A 23,229-nucleotide genomic window follows, 5' to 3' on the forward strand; every position below is an offset into this window, starting at 1 on the left:
GTGCTTCGTTTTTACATTTAATCTTTGTTTTGAATGCATTGGTATATACACTTATACCCCTAAGTTAGGACTCAGGGCCCTTTTAAAAATGTAAAAGTGTATTTTGAACCTCAAGCATGGCTGTTTTTTTTTTTATTCACTCATTCAGAGAAGAGTGTTGATAGAAGTATTGTGGACAGAAAGAAAAGATTATGTCATTGTTTTAATTCTGTAAATTCTAATGGTTTCCCCTAAAGTCACACAGATGTGAAGACAAAGAAATGTATTAATCATCCTAAACATTTGCAAATCATGCACAGCCTCACAACTCAATGTGACAAGCAATCAGACAGACAAGAGTGTCTTTTTTGTTATTTATTAGAACAAATTCTGCACAAATGAGGAGAAAAGCAAGCTCGAGCTCTAGTCCTCCTCTGCAGCTTGAGCCCGAAGGAAGCTGGCCTTCTTCTGGGCAACACGGTCTTTTCTCTGAGCCAGTGTGAGCTTGGCACGGTTCCATCTAGAAGAAGAACCACTCAATTTCAGCAAACAAGTAGCAAGCAATTCTTCCCGGGACTTCTGACTATAGCATTACATTTCAAAGAAACAATAATTTAGTATGTGACACTACCCATGTTTTCCCTGACAAAACAAGCATTAGTTAAGTTTATCGATTTATGTAGTCCCAAGCATAATTCATTAATGTTTTCTACTGTCTAGCTGACAAATGCCTCCACAGTAGTTTAAAATAAAACCTTTCTAATGGTTATTCTGACACTAAATGCCCATCAATTAACCAAAACTGCTCTCAGACCCGTCTTGAAAGGTTTGCATCAACTGTGCAAATGAAGGACCAACTACAGTTTGCTCAGTTTGAAAGGTATCATCATCAAGCAGCAGAATAGTTTTTGTGGACATCCAATGTCAGTTTCTAAATTGTTAAAATGCCAAAATAACTTAGAGGAGCAAAAACAACATGCCTCTGAGACTGCAATACAATCACAATCACCACCAGAGAGTACAAGACAAAGAAACCAAATGACAAACAGATACCTCTTCTTCTTGACTTCCCGCTTGGGCTTCTTTTCGTGCACTGGGTTCTCCCGGATGGCTGCGTGTGCCTTTTTGTACATTTCCTCCATCTGAGGAAGAGATTAATAACATTACTAATTGCAACAGTTATTTAGCAGCCAGCATTATTGTAATAGCCAATGTTATTCAAATTTAACTGCCAAGTATTTTGAAACTGAAACTATAAATATTTGCCATTCTTAGAGATACTCCACCCAAAAAGCATGGTATGCAAGAGGAAAAACAACAATATTTTAAACTACAAGCCATTGATTTCAGTCAACGGTCATATGAGAGCTCATGCTTTATGTAAACATCAGCATGTTGTTGATGCAAGCACGTTGTGAAACATGACTAATTAACACAGAACTACAACAATATACGATTTATGAGTTCTTAAAGTAAAAAGTACATAAAGTATATAATGCAATGCTAATCTACACAGCTTTTATCACTGCTAAGAAAACTGTGAAATGTGGCGTGCCTTATTCTGTGTAAGAAGCCACACTCACAGAAGGATTTTTTCAAACACATGTTATGAAGTGGAGTAAAAACAAGTTATTAAATGTGATATTTTCACGTGCTTCCAGATGGAGCAACATTTACTACACAGAGCCATAGTTCACGGAGAAGCTACTCAAACAGCTTTCATTAATCGCGAATGATTTCATAATCATACAATTATATCTTCTGCGATTTTTTTTGTGTAGCTTGTCAGTGAACTGTAAACTGTAGTAAATGCTGCTACATCTGAAATCTGAAAAAAAAAAAAAAAAGATTCCACAGTGAGGACTCATCTAATTGCATTGCTGGAGAGGATTTATTTTTCTAAAAATCTTTGTTCCACAGAACCCATACACATCTAGGATGGCATGAGAGTGAGTAAATGAGAATGTTTTTAGGTTGAGTATCTCTTTAAATCTAAGATTCACCTGATCTTTTAACAATGTAAGTATCAAACATCTATGAAAGCAGAATTCACATTTGAAAATTGTAGAGTGAAAAAAAAAAAAGCCCAGCACATACGGAATCAGGGGTAACGCCGTTCTTGATGAAGCGAGAGAACTGTTTCTTGTAGGTTTCCTCATCCTCCTCCATCAAGGATCTCATGTATTCAGAGATATTCAGGCCCAGGATGTGCTTGCGGTGAACTTCTGCATTGAACTCCTTGCTCTCAGTGTCATAGCCAGGGAAACGCTTGGTGCTAAGACAAAGATTAAAAACTCATATGCTGGATATACTAGATTCCAATTACACTCGGCATTAATGAATAGAGCTCATGCACATTTTGGTGCTTCTAATGTAAACAAATCTCTAAATCAGTCCCGTCTTGAAAAATCACATCAATTGGGCAACTACAAGCTGCTCAGTTTCAAACGGTGTCATCATCAAGAAGACCAAATATGACATGGGAAAACCCAGTACAAACTGCTCACACTCAATATTTCAAGAATATGCATAAATAAACGGTAAGAAGGAAGATCAACCTGTGAGGAATGGAGAGACCTCCATCCACCGCTCCCTTCAGGGCACCGAACACCTTGTTGCCAGTGGTGGTTCTGGCCAGGCCTGCATCCAGGTAGCAGGTGAAAGCTCCTGGCTGCCCATCAATGCTCTCCACATTAAACTCATCCCCAGTGATCTCCACCTGGCCCTCGTACACCTTGTCAAGGCCAAATTTGTTCAGCAGCTGGAAGAGAGCACATAGTGGACCAGTTGTAACCATTTGTTTGTCTTCGTATCAATTTTCCTGGATTACTCAAGCCTTACAGACCTGCTAAGGGATTGTAAGAGGGCAGCACTCAATACAAGTGCAAAACATTGTGATAACTCAAGCTACATTTAGAGATAGTTAAAACCACACGACTAAATTCTATTTGTATAAAGCTAATGTGTTCCGAACAGTTCTGCACAACAGCTAAGAACGATCTACTTATCTAACACACAATCATGGTGCCAGTGCAAAGGTTTTTAACTTTGCCTGATATAAAAGAAAAAAAAATTCATGAATACTTGCAAAAGAACTCCGTAACAGCAAGTATGACAACATGCAGTGAGAAAGATCGCATGATGCACAGACATCTAAAGTTCCAAGTTGTACCGCACTTAAGAGCATCTCGGTTGAAACTCCATATTTGTAATACACTGATGTGGCAAATGAGACGCATGTTAGGAAGTCTGCCCATTGAAGATATGCATATCACAAGTGGTCAACGGAAGACCATTCCAGATTAATCTTATAGTACAGGTAGACAATTTGTAATTAAATACCAATTATATAAATTTGCTGCATCTCAATTCACATATCTCCATGCCTGTCAATCATCTTCTCAATTTCCTCATATACAGCTGCACACACTCCACAGCTCTGTTTACACTATACAACTGTATAAAAGTGACTAGCATGTTAATCTGCCCATTGTTGGTCTTCATGCAATGAACTCGCCTCACAGGAGCCTAACATATCTTTATATATTTTCAATGTTGTTGCAGATTTACTTTTTTTCTGCAGGTTAGATTACATTGATCACTCAAACCCCTTTATCAAAACCTTTCTACTTAACATTTTACTCATATTAAGAATAAAATATTTCTGAACCAAATCCTCTTTCAAAGCACATTGGGTTGTGCGCAATCTTAACTAATTAGTGTGTGCATGGATATGCACTTTGAATATCCTCCAGAAATGGTAGACTATTCAGGTATCGATGTATTTCAACCTACTATGATCTGGGACACTAGTATTCTAATTTTGAATACTATTTAAAATGGATAGTATGCAAATTAGGACACACTAATTGTGACTGTGGTTATAAATGGAAAGTTCACTTCAAAATGAAAATTGTCAATAATTACCCTAATGTTGTTCCAAACCCTATGACCTATGTTCATCTGTGAAACATGAGCGCACGCTCTGGCGTGATGCACATTACTTTGTGCAGAGGATGTGCACAAGACTTTGCCGTTTCAGTCATGATTAATGCAACGCAATCCATTTTACTAATTCAATCTCCCGCATGCGAAATGTCTCAGTAAAGTCATATTTCTTTATTTCTGTCAACATGACGAATGTCTAAAGAATAGAGGTTTACTTTAATGCAACCACTCTTCAAGTTCTTGAAGCACTAGAACTGCAGGCAAAGTTTCATGAACTTATTTCAGGGGTAAAACGGTCAAATATTAAGTGGCGGAAGTGAGACTCACCCTGCGGGCCAGCAGCAGCCCAGTGCAGTAAGCTGCAGCATAATTTGTCAAACCCACACTGACGCCATACTTGGGCAGCTCATGGGAGTAAGCCGCACACACTATAACATCACCCTCAATCTTGGCGTAGGCAATCTGAAAAACAAAAACACAGTTGACTGTCAACAAATCAAAATCTTCAGAGATATTCAACTCACCTGTTGAGGCGCAAATAATGAGAACATGCATGTCATTTTAGGACGTCCTGCTACATGAGCGCTCTATAGCTGGTCATGTGACATTTGAACATCTTTGCACTCACCTGGCAGATGATGTCCCTGTTGGAGAAGCGGACAATCATCCTATACTTGGGTGTGTTGTACTTATTCTTGTCTTGGATAACCAGGCGCTTTCGGGCAAAGTAATCAGTTTTTCCCTCTAGGAAGCAGGAAGATAAAAAACAATGAAAACCAAGGCTGTCAGTGTGACTTTATATAACTGTTAGTGTTAAAACTGCTGGTTCACCTCTCCTTCTCCTGAACTTCACCTGGTACCTCTTGAAGTAGGCCTTGTTCTTCACTACTTTAACGAATCCCTAAAAGACAACATTTCAAAAAGTCATTCACTTCAGAGATCCAACCTGCAGGCGCAAATCAAATGCACATTTTTGTTACAATGAAAACGGACGTGTTATAATTGTAAAGTGTTGAAAGGCCTCCATAAAGTGTTGAAGACGTAGCATGCTAGCATTAATCATGCAAAAACACGAGCAGGTGTTTATATAATACCATATTTTGCTTTTTTGAAAGCGTGTCATGTTCCGAAAACCATCATTAATGTTGCAAAAATCACTATAGTGTGCATGTATCTGAAACTCATGTGGGAAGGGCTTGAAATCAGCCATAAGCCACGTTTGAACTCGGTCTATCGGAGAAAATCTTAAGTCATCCTTTGATTATCTCCCATCATTCTACAACGTAAAGGCACCAAACAGATCATTAATCTTTAGGGAACGTAAAAATAGAAGTATTGCGACGCTGTACTGACCATTTTGTAGACTTTTTAGTCTCCTAAACCGGAGCCTGGAGTCAAACTGGGGTTTTGACTCGGCTGCACGGGAAAAAGAAAGAATGATGTGCGCATGCGTGGTAAATACCGTCGACAGCGGTCAAAAACAACACTGCGTGGAGGAAAGTACAGCGACACCTGCTTTTTTGGATGTATAACGAAATATACGAGCGAAAATATGTTTGTGTGTGCACGAGGAATGATTATCAAAAAAGACTTTTGTACAGCTCATATTGCTTTGTTTCATGAAAGACTGGAGTTATGTTTATCTGTCTAGGGGAGCGCGGGGTTGATTTTTTTTCCACACATGCTAGCAAAACAAAATTTACAGTATTTATCAGTTACCATGTCAACATTTTATAGAATAAACTGTCCGCCAAAATTCAATAATCTTTTGAAGATATCGCTGAACATTTATTTTACCATAGTTAAATTAAAATTCTGGCTTAAGTAGATTTTTCATCTGTTTTTATTATTCTTTTAAAAAGAGACAAATCTTCTATTATTTTAATCCCCAATCTGTTATTTATAAGTTCAGATCGTTTTTTAATGCTTTAATAACACGCAGAAGACACTAGGCAGCCGATGGGGCACATGAAAATTATACAATGTGCTATTCTATGACATTAGTGATGCAATTTACACTTTTTACTTTAATGAATTTTAATGAGAAACAACGAGAAACAGGTGAATAAAGACTGACAGTCAATCTTTAATGTTTAAAAAATATTATTTCAAGACGTTTATGAGCAAAGCATGGTTGCAGTGGGTTCATTGTCAAATTCCAAAATCAGATTATTTCTAATTCTAATATATATATATATATATATATATTCCCCACATTGTACAGTACATGTTGTCACATTTCACTTCCATATTTTTGAGGGTAAATAAAGAAAAAGCGACATATTTGTACTAGACAAGTGTAAAATTACTGTGAAAAAAAGACAACAAATCATTCTGAACCCCATGTGGATTTACACAAACTGAGAAAATCAAAAAGTGTTACTTTGTGTCCCGCTCCCCTACTTTTCAAATGTTTATTATAAAGAAAGAGTCCAATAAACAAAAATCATTTAAATTAAACCATATACCAAATATACCACATAAACCAAATCAATCAATTTTTTTTTTATTCTTATAAAGATTTATTGTTGGGATGGAAGATATTTAGATTCAGTGTCATTTTTTATTACATTTTTTTTTTGTTTGTTTATTTTATTTGTCTTGATGTTTATTTTGTAAAATTTGAATTGTTGTTAATTCCTTTTTTTCTGATTCTTTGCCAAGTTATTTGAATATTTGTTTGTATTTTATTTAGAATGCTATATCTGCATAATTGGAGGTTTGATTATTATTACACTATCCATAGCCTATTATTAATGGCTGTTTGTACTCTAAATGATATGTTCCTAAATTCGTTTGTACTTTACATGAGTTTTAATGTTGATAAAATTCTAATATTTTTTACAATGATTAGTTAATTATTAATATTTATTTACTACTGTGTGAACATTGGACAGCAATCAAGCTGTAATTGTGTGTGTGTGTGTGTGTGTCATTAATTTTGTAATTATGTAAACATGTGGATATTTTAATAGTATTATTATTTATTTAAAATAATTTAAAATTATTACAAATATTATTTGAATATAATTCCCCCAGTTGTTATTTTTTTACCACAGGATGCTACACAGTTTGAGATGTGGAGGAAGTTACATTATGATGGACCTACATAAACAACGGCTGTTACCTATGAGATCTTGAGCAATAATTTTTTTAATAATGTAAACAGAGTAAAAATAAACAGTGCCCTCCTTAATATGTTTACTTTTTTAGAAATGCTGAGAAAAAAAGTGTTTGACAGCTTAACATTAATTTAATAGACACACCTTCAAAAGAGAACACATTAACCTCATTACATGGAGAAATTAATTCTCTCTCTCGCTCTCCTTTTCTTCCTTAAAATAGGTTTCACGTAAAGCAATTCTAATAGGCTGGATTGCTGCGTCAGTGATGCATTGTTGGAGAGAGAAAGGTGTGTCCAACATCAGAAAGAAATGAGATTAACGTCAGCACAGCACAGCCAAGCAAAACCAGAAAAGTTAGTTACTGTGCGGCGACATCTGCAATCAAGTGTACCCAAAAGGTCTATGTATTCACTAAGTTTCAAGAGAAATCTATGTTCTGCAGATGACCTAGCCATCTAATGGTGAGTTTAATCAATTGTCAGCCTATTCTTTTCACAAGAGCCTTTTTAAGAGAATATAATAAAGTAAGGACAATCTCAATTCAGCAAGTAATTAAAAACAGTGGAGGAATATGATTATTGTCATGAAATACACAGGGGGGTTATTCAAAAAACATTACAATAGTGAAATATTGACTTGAAGTTGAAACTATTGCTTTAGATACAAAGAAATGAGGTTGAACTGCTTTGAAATTACTTAGCCTATCTGTTTGTATCCAATTATTCTAGTATCTGTAGCCATGTATTGTGAAAAACAAATAGATAGGCTAATTGTTATGTCAGTGATTCTGAAATAACTACATGTTGTTTATTATGTTTTCCCATATTGACTGGTTGCACTCTGTTTATATATTATAGCTACATTTAGTAACCCGAAGATGCACATTGAGCAAAACAAGGTGGGCCCTGATTTTTTTAAATTAGATTTATTATATTATACGTTTTAAATGTATTGTTTTAGATTCATTTTTAAGGCAAGAGCGTGTGTTTCCATGTACAGTTTGCAGCAGAGGGTAGTAGAGAGCTGATAAGCTATGTAGGCAGGCGGCAGCGCATGCGCGGTTCTGTCCAGCGCAGCCGCAGCGCAAAGCCCGTCTTCTTATGGCATGAGTAACTGCTGGAGGAGCTGCGGCAACTATTGCTGTCGGCGCACATAGGCTTTATACACTCAGCCTCTCTATATGGACTGGACTGTTGAAATCCTGCCCCTGTGTGAAAACTGACCGCTGACGTCGGTCTTGAACCCTCAGTGTACGCGAGTGTGCAAGGTTACGCAACTTTACCTCGCTTCATGGAAAGTTAATATTTAGCCAAAACCCCTGGAATTGAGAAAGACTTCAAGGTAAACCGTTTGAGACCGTTTTAATCTAGTGTGTGTGTGAATGCCTGTCTGTGCCTGTTGCAGGAGAGGTGAATGCCGACCAGCCTCCGTTGTTTGTTGTGGGTGTTTATATAACGTTAGTTGTCCATTTAAATTCTTCAGGCTCAGTTTGTCTAACGTTAGCTTCTTTTCTGCTACTAAAACACCGTTCAAATACTAAAATATGGTTTAAGAGTCAGTGAGCCTCTTAAAACAGTCCTAGTATTACAAGTTAAGGTCTAGACTATCAGTTAGCCACCACTGCTAACCCCTTTAGCCAGAGTCTCAGACATCTCAATAAGACACAACGTTAGTCAGTATGCGTAATGTATTATATGTTTTTTTTTAAATCAAAGTTTCATTTGTCATATGTTGTCAATTTATAATTTTTACATGCAAATTTACACCAAATTACATGCAAACATATAATGTACGACTGATATTATGAGCTGCCCGATGTTTTGTTTGCCATAAAAACCAGTAGATTTCTTATTTTTCCCGTTATCTTTTTAGAATTTTGAATAACAGGTACATGTTTGTGGGCATATACGACTGTCCCAGGTCAACAGAGGTTAATGCATGTGCGTGTGGTCACAACATTTTCACGGATCACAGTGCCACGTTAAGTTCTCTAGTCCATGGGTGAAACTCAGCATGCATTGATCAGGGAAACTAGAGGTGTGCAATGATAAAAGGCAACAAAGACATTCATTCATTATGGTTTCATACTTTTGCACAAATTATGCATCAAGAATCATGGCAGCATTTCTATTGCATGCACCCACTTTAATATGGTGCCTTATTTGCTTGGATCTTATATTAGTGCCTAAATGGTTTCGGAGACGTTGAGTAGGTTCCCAGTGAATTCTAGTACAAACCATAATACCTATACTTTACATTGCATGGTTGTGACAAAATCTGAAATATATCTGAAAGTTATTTAAATAAACATATAAAAATAATTACATAATTGGTGAAATATGAAACAAGGACATTAAGAATAAGGGATGATTGATTTTAACTGATTTTAAAAAAGCATCATGTTTATTTCATAATTTTAAGTAATAAATATTTGTATTGAGAACATTCTAGTCATCTCAGTGCAAATGTTGGAGGAAAAGCTGCTTTAAAGGTAAATATGTATTGTCAGACCCTAGAATCATGTGTCAAAGGGCTGGCTAACAAATTTTAGATTTTATGTTTTAGACATTTTGGATAGCGTACTCTTAAGATAAATAATGAGGCTGTGAGGGATAGAAGTACAGTACATTCAATAGATTGTACTGTTGTTTAACAATATACCAATTGTTCAGCTGATGAAATATCTCTCAGAAAATAACATTTAGTTAGCAGAAACTCCATAAAACAGTTCTAAAAGTTGTGAAAATTATGTGGAGGATACAGTGTGCGCCATTTTAAAGACTGTAAAACTATCCCTCACAGTCGTTTTTTTTATCCACAGTAAATTTTAATATAATCTCTAAGGTTTATTAATTGTCACCATTAAAGGTCAATTTTGACTAAATATTAGATGCTACAGTTTGTTAATGAAATGTAAACATAAGGACCATGCAGAGTGGTCGATTTAGTTGATCAGTGGCCAGGCATGTTTATTTATATAGCACATTTCATATACAATGGTAATTCGAAGTGCTTTACATAAAAGAAAAGATAATAATAATAATAAAGAAATACAACAATAAAACAAGGAATTTAAAAACTTTGAAAATGATAAAAAAGTTGATTTAAAAGACTTAAAATGAATTTAAAACAGTTACGAATAGAAAGTGATTATAGATAAAATATAGTGCAGTCAGTTCGGACATTGCACAGTGCTCATTCAATAAATGCACAGCTAAACAGATGAGTTTTGAGTCTGCTTTTAAATTTGACCGATGTTTTAGCAAATGGCTTTGGGAAAACAGCCAACTCGTTCAATATTTTTCTCTTTTCCATTTAGTGTAATATCCTTGGTGCTTAGATTTTCAAGGGTGATGAGATTTCTAGTCCAGGAATTCCATACTGAAGAAAAGAAAAAGCACCTTTCTCCACTTTCTCAAGGTCTCTGTTCCCATCAGCGTTGCTAGAGTCACGAGTGAAACGTGAACCACTGGATCTCTAACTCTGGCTTTGCAGTGATTTACTGCTGATCTCCTCTGATCGCTGCTGATCCACTTTAGTAATGAGCCCATCCTTCTTATTCTGTGAACACCGAACTGCATTGCTATGTTCTGTTGTAACACTTTACTGGAACATGCAGCTTCAGGAAGTGGACTGTAGTATGACCTGAGGTATGTTTGCCGGTCATATGATTAAATTTCCTTAGAAAAAAAGGAATTAGATTTGTCAGACTGATAGTCTTAAATATGACAACTAAATGCTTCTGACATTCTTCTAGATCAGAACTTGATCTAGGGTGGTAGGGGTGGTGTTGGCGCAGTGGATAAGACGCATGCCTTTGGTGTGAGAGACCCGGGTTCAAATCCACTGTGAGACACCAATGTGTCCCTGAACAAGACACTTAACCCCTAGTTGCTCCAGAGGCGTGCCACCTCTGACATATATAGCAATTGTAAGTCGCTTTGGATAAAAGCGTCAGCTAAATGAATAATTGTAATGTAAATATAAATGTAACTTATCTGTGTTATTGTGGGACTGCTAATGCTGGATGTTGATTGACTTGAAGGGGAAGGGTGTGATATTTGATGGCAGATGTTTTTTGAGGTGGATTGTGGGTGTAAACTTGGGCTGTGTACCTTGAGATTATAACCAAAGTCTTGTGACCAAGTGACTTGCCTTTACTTGCCTTCTGGAATGCTTCTTGTCTGGCAGAGTTGCTTTGCTTTAATGTTATTTTTATCCCCGTAACCCTGAAGCATCGGATATTGGGATCGTTCATTGTTCTCATTCACACAGTCCAAATATGTTAGCTCCATCTCACTTCATACAATTTGTCAAATTGAAAATAGCAAGAGCTAAACAGAGTATTCCTGCAGGGGATCTTCTTTTAAATGGCTTCCATGTGGTTTGGTCTAAACTTGTTCTTTTCTCCCTCTGTTTTTCTGACCTTCCTTTCTCACACATGTGCCTCAGACAAACATCTTGCTTCCATTTGACCTGAGCAAATGGAACTTGTGTTTGCTTTGCATACAGGCATTTTTGGAGTTCCCTTTTTAAGAGTATCTTGCCTTTTCAGACTGCATGACTTGGTGAATTTCTGTCCTTAAATGATTGAGTCAGGCAGTAGTGCACAGACGTAAGCAAACCTGCACATTGCCTAACAGTAAAGTGCTGACTGTTGAAAGAGAGTGAAAACATACAATGCAACAAAATAAATCTGCTTCGTTTAAGGTTTGTGTAGGTCAATTGGTAATATTCCTGTTTGTCTCGCACAGCGAAATGGCATTGTTGGTCTAACATTGACTCTACTGTTATGTCAATCTGTCTTATGCTGGCCTTTTCATAATTCAGTATTCAGATTGTTACTGCTTTGTTCTTGTCATCCCCTTTGACAAACAATGTGAAAAACTAGAACTGCAGCCTTGATTTACGCATGCTGTTGAAGATCACTTGATAAGACGCCGCTTGCAAGATGGGCCTCCTGCTGCAGGCCCATACAGAGGACGTCATTTAACTTAGTGTGGTTTGAAGACTTAAAGCATTCCATTACAATAAGTCCCTAAAGTGTGGTTGTAAATCAGTGCTTTGTTACATAATATGGGAGAAGACCATCTGGGCCATGTAAGAAGTCATTGACTATACATGAAGTGTTCATCTGCTGTAGGGCTACGATATTGGAAAAAAACTCACATTGGAAAGAAATAATCAGTGACTGGGGTGATTTTGTAGGTGAGTAAATAAGCATAGAAAGTAGGCCTCAACTAATTAAAATAGTAGATAAATATAATAGAACAAAGATACAGATGAAATAAACATTGCTTTAGATTTTTCAGGTATACTATAGAACCCATTACAATCAGTGATGCTGTCTACACGGGATGCGTTGTGGTGCGGCTCGACTAGAATACTATAAAACCAATTATAATCAGTGTCTGTCAGAATACTTTAGAAACCATTATAATTAGTGATGATGTCTACACTGGATTATCGTCATGCGGTGCGACAGAATACTATAGAAACCATTATAATCAGCGATGCTGTCTACACTGGATGCAGTGTGGTGCAGCATGACAGGATGCTATAGAACCCATTATAATCAGTGATGCAGTCTACATTGTAGTGTTGGGCAATGTGGTAATTTTTCAAATCATCATATCGTAAGCCTGTGAGATTGACGATACATGATATTATTGTGCATGGTTGGAGCAAGAGAGATACTCTTTGTTCTTGTCATAGCATAACTATTTGGTGTTTTAAACCACGCAGGTGCACGAGAGAGTCTATGGAATCACCAATAATCTGAAAAATATACTTTCAAACATACTGATAAACTAACGTTAAAAATAATCACACTGTATTTAAAACAGCTAGTTCATATATAGTCGGACGCAACTGTCATATCACACATCCTGCCACATCTGTGCGCGGAAGTTTTCAGTCTAAATGTTCTGCAAAATAAGTCATCGGTGAAAATCAATAGTAGATTTAAAGTCCAACAATTTAGCACTAGTATTGGACATAAATGAACACATTACATATAAAGAATTAAAAACAGGTAAGTTCATATATTTGGAGTAAAGTTCAATTGAACTGATGGATCAGTCATACAGAGCTCCGGACCGTGCGCCTCATGACACCACAGAAACAAGAATGAGATGCATTCTAACATAACTGTGGCATTAAACTCAGTTAGTGCTTGTTTAAAATATTGCCCATATATACAGTACAGACCAAAAGTTTGGACACACCTTCTCATTCAAAGAGTTTTCTTTATTTTCATGACTATGAAAATAGTAGAGTCACACTGAAGGCATCAAAACTATGAATTAACACATGTGGAATTATATATGGAATTATATACATAACAAAAAAGTGTGAAACAACTGAAAATGTCATATTCTAGGTTCTTCAAAGTAGCCACCTTTTGCTTTGATTACTGCTTTGCACACTCTTGGCATTCTCTTGATGAGCTTCAAGAGGTAGTCACCTGAAATGGTCTTCCAATAGTCTTGAAGGAGTTCCCCGAGAGATGCTTAGCACTTGTTGGCCTTTTTGCCTTCTGTCTGCGGTCCAGCTCACCCCTAAACCATCTTGATTGGGTTCAGGTCTGGTGACTGTGGATGCCAGGTCATCTGGCGCAGCACCCCATCACTCTCCTTCTTGGTCAAATAGCCCTTGATGAGATGAGAATGAGAAGGTGTGTCCAAACTTTTGGTCTGTACTGTAGGTTGTTCACATTACTTGTTAAAGTCCAATGAAATAACTTATCTCTGCATACGATGTACGTCTGTTTGTGGATGGAGACTCCTTCACCGGCTACAGGAACTACTCCTCATTTGCATGCGTGCACACGTGTGTGTGTGTGTGTGAAATGTGAGGCTGAAGTGGAATAGCTGGGCAGTTTGATAGCAAAATTATAATAGGACGCCCAATAAAAAATATTAATTATTATTATTATCATTTAATACATTAATAGGAAAATGAGCCTAATATCGTCTTGGCTATCAACAGAGACATCCGCTATCGTCGATATCTCTGACTATCGTCGATATCTCTGACTATCGTCGATACACGATACTATCGGCTATCGGCACAACCCTACTACATTGCACTGCACGATACAACAAATCCCCTACAGTAAACTGTTGCCTTGTTCTATTTATGATGTGCTGACACACAGTTCAAATGATTCAAATGGCATTTTAGGGCTGGGTGGTATATCGAGTTTGTATGATATATCAATATTTTCTTTATAAGCGCTTCGATATGAGGCAATACAATTTATATCGGTATACAGTAGTTTGATATGAGTGTTGAGTGCATCTGAAAATATAGCAGAGACAATCTTCATATTAAGGCCTTTAAAAACTGGTAAGACATAGTTTATAGTTTCGTTTGGCATATTAGTTTAAGCGGTTCGGCCCATCCTATGCTCTGACAGAAAGGCTGTGTGTGCCAAAACAGAGACACTAGGCTACTCATGCCGTTTAATTTGTTTGAGATGTGCTGTCTTCCTGAATGCATAACCTACATTTCACATGTACAGTATATTTTCCATCTGTAAATGTTAAAAAGCCGTGGAAATATTAAATTTTTTCACGCGAGCGCCGCTGTGCACATACATACCAAACAGACAGAGCTCAATTAAATAGGAGCGCAAGATTTCTGACTAAAATATACATTCCGCTGAAATATTTGTAGTTCAACAATAAATGTGAAGTAGAATTTTAAACCTACAAGTAAGTCTATTTTTATAGATAGCAGTGACTGTAATGGGGTAATCAAAATAGCCTAACTCAACTGATTATTTTTATTTTTAGCTTAGTGAATTTAACTTCCACTTTAAAAGCCTTATTTTTGTTTTTAGATTGCAATGTTAAAATGTTAGAAAGAAATGTGATTTTTAACCCTTATTTTGCACATTATATTAAGGCTTACATGGTTACATTCACTTCATTTGTTTTCATAGACTTTAATAGGCCTATGTATTGTTTTGAAGGACAACATTGGGCGGTGAGTGAAAAAAAAAGAATATATATATATATATAATTTTTTTTTTTTTTTTTTTTTTTTTTTTTTAACTCAACTACAAAAACTAAAATACATATATATATATACATATATATATATATATATATATATATATATACACCATATATCGCAAATTGGCCAAAAAATACAGAGATATCAATTCTTACCCATATGACCCAGACTTAATACATTTTAAAGGAAAATTCTGGGTTTAATTGAACTTAATCTTTCTCACACAGAAAATGACAGCAAAGGAAGTCAAAAGCAGAAATGTGACTTGCATGAATTGTTCAGTAGAATGATTATTACTTAAACCAATAAGTTTCACGCTTTGGGTCACACGCCCAGAGCTGCTTCTATTATATACTGTTACTATGACTTGGTGGTACTAACAAACAGACTGAGACAGATTGAAATGCATTTTCATTCAGCCTCTCTCTTGTTTTGTTTTTAAAAAGCATGGGTCTAAACAGACACATTGCATTCAAACATTGGACTGTGGTTTTAACAGTGGGGTTAAATGATATGGCCAAAAAATTATCACAATACATTTTTTCATATAAGTCAGTTTCAATTATTGTAATGATATTTGTCAAATCAAAAACACTTTATTTTAAGGTCCAAGTCCTAATTTAATGCTTATTAATAGTAGTAAGTATTATGTTTAGGTATTTGGTAGGATTAGGGATGTAGAATGTGGTCATGCAGAATATGTGCTTTAAAAGTACTAATAAACAGCCAATTTATTAATAATAGGCATGTTAATAAGCAACTAGTAATTTGTGAGAATTGGTCTCTATGCTAAAGTGTTAGCATTAAATCTTTATTTTCTTTATTGCTACTCTTTGTTGTCAGAAAATGACAAACACTTGCCAAACAGGAGAATAAAAACAAGTTTTGTTACAAGCTGTAATGGCTTGTTTTGCATGACATATTTATTCAAAAATGCTTAAAATAATGAAGACAACAGGTTAAGTAAAAAACTGGCTAACATTAATTATCGTCAAAACCACACAACAACATTTGAAAGGCTGGGACTTCCTTTATTTTCAAAGAACAAAGCTTGTTGCAGTTATTGGATGGCACATGGCAGATTTAGGAATCCATTGCTACACTGCACATTATTTTGTCCAGTTTTCACCCAGAATGCCTCATTAGAACTTGAATAAGAGTGAAATTGATTTAATGTGTGAATAAGTGTGAATCTGGAATTGGTTATTGTGAAAAACACTAAACCTCTTAGTGGGCTTCCAGTGTATTGTAGGCTAACTTAAACTGAGCATATTGATTGGATTTGCCTGTTGCAAAATGCCTCAACCTCTCCCTTGTCTTAAAGCAAAATGATATTCCTTGTAGTGAACAGGTGTTGAAAATGATAAATAGCTGTTTTCCAAAATAACCCCATGCCGTGTTTGTCAGTTGTTGTTTTAAAGCTCTCTTTATATTGATGTGTGTTGTTAGGGCAACAGGTTGGCTCTCCTGTGGACTATTTGGACAGCTGAACCAGAATCCATAAACAGTGGAGGTCACAGAGCTTATGCTAGAGACATGACTGCCTCCTGTTCGCTTAGTTAAAAAATTACCAGGGAATCAGACTCAAAGCTAGGATTGGGCGATCTAGCAAAAAAATTTATCTAGATTTTTCTAGAATGTTTGACTGATTCTCAAATTTTTTTAACGATTTTTAACTAGTCAACTTGAAAACGTAACTACAACATGATTCAGGTTACTTTTTCTTTAAAAAAAATTTTTTTTTCCAAGTGCAGCACACATGAAGTTTTCAACATGATGTAAATGTTAATCTGAATCAGAATGAGCTTTATTGTCAGGTATGTTTTCACATATGAGGAATTTGTTTTCATGACAGAAGCTTCCGCAGTGCAACAGAATGACAGCGACAGAACAAAAAAACTAGAACAAGTAAATAAGGAATAACAATATATAAATTGACAATTGTATGTGCAGGTATATTACAATAGGCAGTTTTATATGTACAGGTATATTATGTGCACATTTGAAGTGTAGACTAAGTATGTGTGTTAGATAAATAAGTGTATGAGTGTATAAATAGTGTTGTGTGTTCCACAGTTATTGTCAAGTGTTCATGAGATTGCCTGAGGGAAGACACTGTTCCTGTGTCTGGTCGTTCTGGTGCTCAGTACTCTGTAGCGTTGACCAGATGGCAACTGTTCAAAGAGGGAGTGTGCTGGATGTGAGGGGTCCAGAGTGATTTTGCTAGCCCTTTGCTCACTCTGGATGAGTACAGTTCTTGAAGAGAAGGGAGGGTTGTACCAATGATTTGCTTAGCAGTCCGGACTATCCTCTAGTGTTCTGATGTCAGATTTGATAGGGAGTAGAACTGTTTCAGCAGCTCCTATTGCAGGTTGAACTTCCTCAGCTGGCAAAGGAAGTACACCGTCTGCTTGGCCTTTTTCACAATGGAGTCAATGTAAGTGTCCTTCTTTAGGTCCTGAGAGATTGTGGTGCCCAGGAACATGAATGACTCCACTGCAGTCACAGTGCTGACCATGATGGTGAGTGAAGGGAGAGCAGGGGAGTTTCTCCTGAAGTCCACTGTCATCTTCACTGTTTTGAGCGTGTTGAACTCCAGGTTGTTAAGACTGCACCAGACAGCCAGCTCCTTAACCTCCTGTTTGTAAGCAGACTCGTCACCATCCTGAATGAGTGTGGTGTCGTCTGCAAACTTCAGGAGCTTGACAGAGGGGTCTTTAGATATTCAGTCATTGGTGTACAGGGAGAAGAACAGTGGGGAGAGAACACAGCCCTGAGGTGTTCCAGTGCTGATTATATGGGTGCTGGATGTGTATTTTCCCAGCCTCACTAGCTGCTGCCTGTCCACTGACAGATGGAGGTGGGCACGGAGAGCTGAGTTAGTTTGGGCAGGAGGAGGTTTGGGATGGTATTGTTAAAGGCCGAGCTGAAGTCCACAAACACAATCCTCACATAAGTCACTGGTCTGTCTAGATGTTTCAGAACATAATGCAGTCTCATGTTTACTGCATCGTCCACAGACCTGTTTGTTCTGTAGGCAAACAGAAGAGGATCCAGCAAGGGTCCAGTAATGTCCTGCAGGTGACTGTATTTTATTTTGATAATGAACAGACTGCGATGTAAGTTTGAATTGCTACAATATACGTGTGCTTCAGGCTCTGGCGCGATTGAAAGAGCTGAGAAATAATTTTTTTTTTTTCAGTTCGCAGGGTTAGGAAAATGTTATGTATCGTGAGCATGCCTCTGGATGTCGTTCGAGATAGCCTTCATTAATGTGGCTTTGTTCTGGTTTAATGGTTTTCTTAAATCTTCTAATTTCGCAGGTTTATTTGATTATCTTTCACTTTTAATCGCATCTCTTACTGTGTGTGGTAAACATGGCAAGGCAAATTAAAGATTTCATGAATTAAGAATTCATTCGATTGATTAATTTGTTCCCTAACGAAACATGGACAATTGCCACAATTTAATAAATCGTAGGAACAAATTAACAAGTTGTAGGAATGAATAGACTACCTGTCCTGTGTCCCGCATCCCTGCAAAGCGCAGTTATCTGATGAAATGACTTAGTTACTACATTTCTATTGCTTTTCATCTTGAATAACTTTTGTGTCGTTTCTATTTTAATGTAAAGTTTAAATCATATTAAAAGCTTAATTAGTACACTGAATGAATGATGATGCATTTATATATGGTCACCGTCACTCACAGCCGCTCACACGTGTTCTGCACATGAGCCGCACTGACCCCAATATTACATCGGTTAACCGCCCATCGACAGCCTTAATCGATCAATCTATTGTCGACAATTAACTGATAATCGATTAATTGTTTGCATCCCTAGTGTGTATGGTTGTGTGGAGAGGTGTTCAGGGCGAGTGTAGGGTGGTTTTTCAAACCTGCAGTAGAACTCATTCAGATCGTCTGCCAGTTGTTGATTCTACACAGTGCTGAGGGGATGGTGTCTTGTAATTGATGATCTCTTTAAGACTTTTCCACACTGTTGCAGAGTTGCTGTTTTTTTTTTTTTTTTTTTTAGAATAATTCCTCTTGGCTGCTCTGATCTCCTTTTCCAGTGTGTATTTGGCCTGTTTATTCAAGACATTGTCTCCTTTCCTGTAAGCATATTCTTTGGCCTGACGGAACTGTCTGAGTTTTGCAGTGAACCATGGTTTGTCATTGTTATAAGTTAGATGAGTCCTGCTAGGAATGCACATATCTTCACCGAAACTGATATATGATGTTGCAGTCTCTGTGAGCTCGTCCAGATCAGTGGCAGCATTTTCAAAAGCACTCCAATCAGTGAGGTTAAAACTAGCTTGTAAATCCTGCTCTGCTTCATTAGTCCGTCTTTAAACAGTCTTTAATACAGTTTTAGCACTTCAGTTTCTGCCTGTAGGTTGGTATAAGATGAACCAAACAGTGATCAAAATGCCCCAAAGCTGCTTGTGGAACAGAGTGAAATGCATCCTTTATTGTGGTGCAACAGTAATCCAATATATTACTCTGGTTGGACATGTGATGTGATGTCTGTATTTTGGCAGTTCACGAGAGAGATTTGCTTTATTAAAGTCCCCAAGAATGATTTAAACAGTCCGGGTGTTGTTGTTCTTTCTCTGTGATTTGATCAGTGAGTTTCTGTAAAGCGGAGTTCACCTGTGCTTGCGGAGGAATGTAAACACGCAGTGAATAGAATGGCTTGCAGTTAACAAAAAGCACTTCTAGATCGGGACAGCACATCTAAACAAATCACTCGTTTAATATCTTTTCAGAAAAGATGCAAAAACTTCAACTGCAAATTGTAAAAACTTGTCTTAGACATATTGTGTTCAGAAATAATATGAGGAAAATTATTTAAGAAGATCTCAAAGGTCAAGGTAATTTAATTTCAAAATTACTGAAGGTATGACACCAGTAGATGTTTATTAACTATAAATGTTCTTTAAAGACAACAGCAGCTTTCAGCCTGTCACCATGATGCAAACATGAAATAGCAGACATACAGTAGTAGATCTTTACAGGTTTTTTATTCGATTGTGCTGTTTTTCTGTGTACACACATGGATATGTTTGACTGTTGTGCTTGCGTCTCTTGCAGTGTCTCATGCATGGAACGCCATTCTAAAAACACTGCGTTCAAGTTAAAAGAAGTTCACTCCCATGTTTTTGCATGTTTAACCTATTCCACTGCCAGTGTCAAAACAAAAGCACTGTGTGAATGATGCCTAGCTCTAAATTTATGGTTCTTCACAGAGCGTGTCACACATGAGCTGAAAAAAACAGAAAAGGACAATATCTGAAGAATCTGGAGAACCACTACAAAAAGAGAAGCTACTCGCAAATCTTTCCTAAATATTTAAATGGCCTTCTATAAATACGTTAAAACGTGTGACACGTTGAGACATCAATCTGATTGAATGTGACCAAAAATGCTTCAACAGAGGGAAGATTACCTGTGAAAAACTAGACTACTTAGTGTTTTTTCTAACAAGTTTATTGTAAAACTTCAGATCATATATTTTATATTTGAATATAGTGCAAAAGTTATGATTGATTGCTCTGTGTAGTAAATGCTGCTCCATTTGAAAGCATGGACGTGATGGAGATTTACCGCTGATAACAGAACTGGCATTACTGACAAAATGCACATTAAATATTGCATGCGATTTATTGTGCAGCCCTAGAAGTAATCATCACAACATTGTAGGTTACTAGGACAAGTTACAAAAAAAAACATTAGTGATTGTTTTGCTGTAGGTGTTTGCGATATTTTTGATCGTGGATGGTAAAAATGTCTCCACGATTTGCTTTTGAAGAAATATGGTAGTATGGTGCTACAGCGCACATTCTATCAGCTGCTGTTCTGGCGCCTCCATCATATACTGTACTACACCACATGCATTCACAACAGTGTTTACTCAAAATGTTTCATTCATGCGCTGGTCTCATCTGTGGTTTTTCTGAGCACCGCATACACCCGAAGCGTGTGTGCTAAAACCTGTCAAACAGCGCCTGGTTATTGAACCAAGTTATCTTTTGCGCTAATACTGTCAAAACACACAAGGATAACATGTAGACTCAGTTGGTTATGTCTGAAATGAAAGTAAACAGTTGAGAGAAAAATGCATACGTGCCTGTATATTTAATGCGTGCAGGTCTTAAAGGAACAATAGGCCTATTAAACATGCAGCCTACTGTCATTACAGGGATAGATCACCCTAAAATTTCATTTCTTTTATTTACTCACTGTCACATTGTCCCAAACCTGTATTAATTTCTTTCTTGTGCTGAACACAAAAGAAGATATTTTGAAGAATGTGGGTAACCAAACAGTTACTGGTCCACATTAAATTTTAATAGTAGCAAAAAATACTGTGGAAGTCACTGTGGACCAGCAACTGTTTTATCTTCGCTCTCTTTGGCCTAAACATCTGCCATTCTTTTTTTGTTACCTTGAAAGGCTTTGCCTTTATAATAGGGAAATTAGTTTGGCTGTAATGCTCAGACAACTTGCAAAATGGTAAAAACAACATGACAAAGAATTGTGATAAAATTGTGATATTTCTAAAAAGAATTGTAATATGATATTTTTTCAATATCGCCCACCCCTATGTTTTAACTTGGGTAAATCAAGTCAGTCTAGACAGCATGTCTGACTCAAGTCTGTCTACTTTCCTCTGTTCATTAGCACTTATCAGGCATCTAATTCTTTTTAAATTATTGATACATTTTGCAATCAGAAATTGTTTTGTGGAGCTGTAGAGTACCACTCTTTGTATTGTATCAATGCAGGGTCAAAGCACCAAAAACTGGTCATCTGTCTGCTGTTTCCTGTTTTCTTGTGTAACACTGGATCTGCACCAGCATGCATGTCTGCAGGTTTCTACACGGCTTGAAATAATGACACACTCTGTTATTGTTATTTGCTTTTGGTCTTTAATGAACACTCTTCTCTTGCTCTCACTCTGCATTTGTATCTCTGGCCAGTTAATGGTTTGCTGGAAGATATTGTGTTGACTTCAGCATGTTCAAAAGTCCATGTAGTCTGTTTTTCCTTCTCCTGAACCTCCAGAAGTGTGGATGGAAAGTGCATGCACATCATTGTCTTGTTCTCCTTCTCCTTTTATTGACAGTATATCACTGTCAGGTGAAGGTCACTCACAACAGAAACTTGAGTCATGAATTAATGTGTCTTTGTCCAACAAATATGCAGCTCTGTTTATCCAGTGCAGAGAAAAAAGGATTACAGTATTTTTAAATGTCTAATAGGGATATGTTTTGTGAAATTTATTGTACATACTTGACAAGACTTGACAAAACTACTGTTAAAATTTTATTTAAATATTAATGTTATTCACAAACTTGATATTAATTGTAAAAGTTTTCCTACATTTCCTTTAACCCCTTAAAACACAACTATAAATGAATGTATAATTCAAAATACATTTTAAACACCTGTGAAAAACAAATACTGAACATTCCTTTATATTAACTCTACTTTTGGGCCCTATTTTTTTTTTTTACAGTGTAATAAATGTTATAACATTTCAGCATAATTCTTACTTAAAGCTATGCATTTATGAAAATTAAAAAATCAATGATAAAAAATTAAAACAGCAAAAAATTATATTTTGGTTGAATCTTTACTAGATAGCTACTCATTCTACACTAATTACTCACACTTCCCTAATTCCTAGTTCTAAAGTAAATTATAGCATTATGTTTTGTGCACTCACTTTAAAAGATGTTACTTGCAATTAATGTTTTATTTATCATCTAAAAGAGTAAAGCTGTTTCCTTTTGCAGTATGTAGATTGTGCAAGACTGCACAGGCCTCAAGTTCTGTTTTTTGCAACGTGTTTTCATGTCAGATCAGATGAAAACTGACATATTCATGACTTTGGAACACAGATATTGCATATGTGTCAGCCTTGTATTTCATGTACCTGTTTGTGTTTGTTTTTAGTAGTTAATAGTTCTACTGTTAGAAGAGGGAGACCTGGGAAATTTTATTAAACATAATGAAAATGCACGAGGCCTGACCCTCATCTCATGTGTTTTTTTTTTTTTTCTTGTTCAGTAAGCACAGCCCAGCAACTCTGCATGAATCATTTAGAAGTCCAGAGAGGAAGGGATATTGTTCTTTTTCCTAGCAG

General features: G+C 36.5%; 2 protein-coding genes across 5 annotated transcripts in view; one reads left to right on the forward strand and one right to left on the reverse strand.

The window, feature by feature from the left end:
- Nucleotides 1-339: 339 nt before the first annotated feature.
- LOC132161213 (large ribosomal subunit protein uL18) lies at nucleotides 340-5,418 on the reverse strand. The gene is made up of 8 exons (XM_059571102.1): nucleotides 5,281-5,418; nucleotides 4,759-4,828; nucleotides 4,556-4,671; nucleotides 4,255-4,389; nucleotides 2,538-2,740; nucleotides 2,077-2,254; nucleotides 1,033-1,121; nucleotides 340-499 (listed from the first exon to the last, which is right to left on the reverse strand). The coding sequence occupies exons 1-8, from the start codon at nucleotides 5,281-5,283 to the stop codon at nucleotides 403-405; spliced, it is 891 nt and encodes a 296-aa protein (XP_059427085.1). The 5' UTR covers nucleotides 5,284-5,418; the 3' UTR covers nucleotides 340-402.
- Nucleotides 5,419-7,493: 2,075 nt separating this feature from the next.
- The window catches only part of LOC132161214 (ecotropic viral integration site 5 protein homolog), a 55,568-nt gene continuing 39,832 nt past the window's right edge, over nucleotides 7,494-23,229 (forward strand). For 3 of the 4 annotated variants that reach the window (XM_059571103.1, XM_059571104.1, XM_059571108.1), the window contains exon 1: nucleotides 7,494-7,513. In XM_059571103.1, the coding sequence (XP_059427086.1) occupies nucleotides 7,511-7,513 (3 nt within the window). In that variant the 5' untranslated portion in view covers nucleotides 7,494-7,510. Of the gene's footprint in view, nucleotides 7,514-8,127; nucleotides 8,394-23,229 lie in introns of those variants that run through there. The other variant, XM_059571105.1, reaches the window with a different exon arrangement.

The sequence above is a fragment of the Carassius carassius genome, chromosome 17 (assembly GCF_963082965.1).
Source record: "Carassius carassius chromosome 17, fCarCar2.1, whole genome shotgun sequence".
NCBI lineage: Eukaryota > Metazoa > Chordata > Actinopteri > Cypriniformes > Cyprinidae > Carassius > Carassius carassius.

Bases quoted from the DNA above. Each gene is read 5' to 3' on its own strand.
- LOC132161213 (XM_059571102.1), bottom strand. The intron at 2,255-2,537 runs GTTGATCTTCCT...TCTTTGTCTTAG, and splicing joins GGTCTCTCCATTCCTCACAG to CACCAAGCGTTTCCCTGGCT. The intron at 1,122-2,076 runs GTATGTGCTGGG...TCTCTTCCTCAG, and splicing joins ACGGCGTTACCCCTGATTCC to ATGGAGGAAATGTACAAAAA.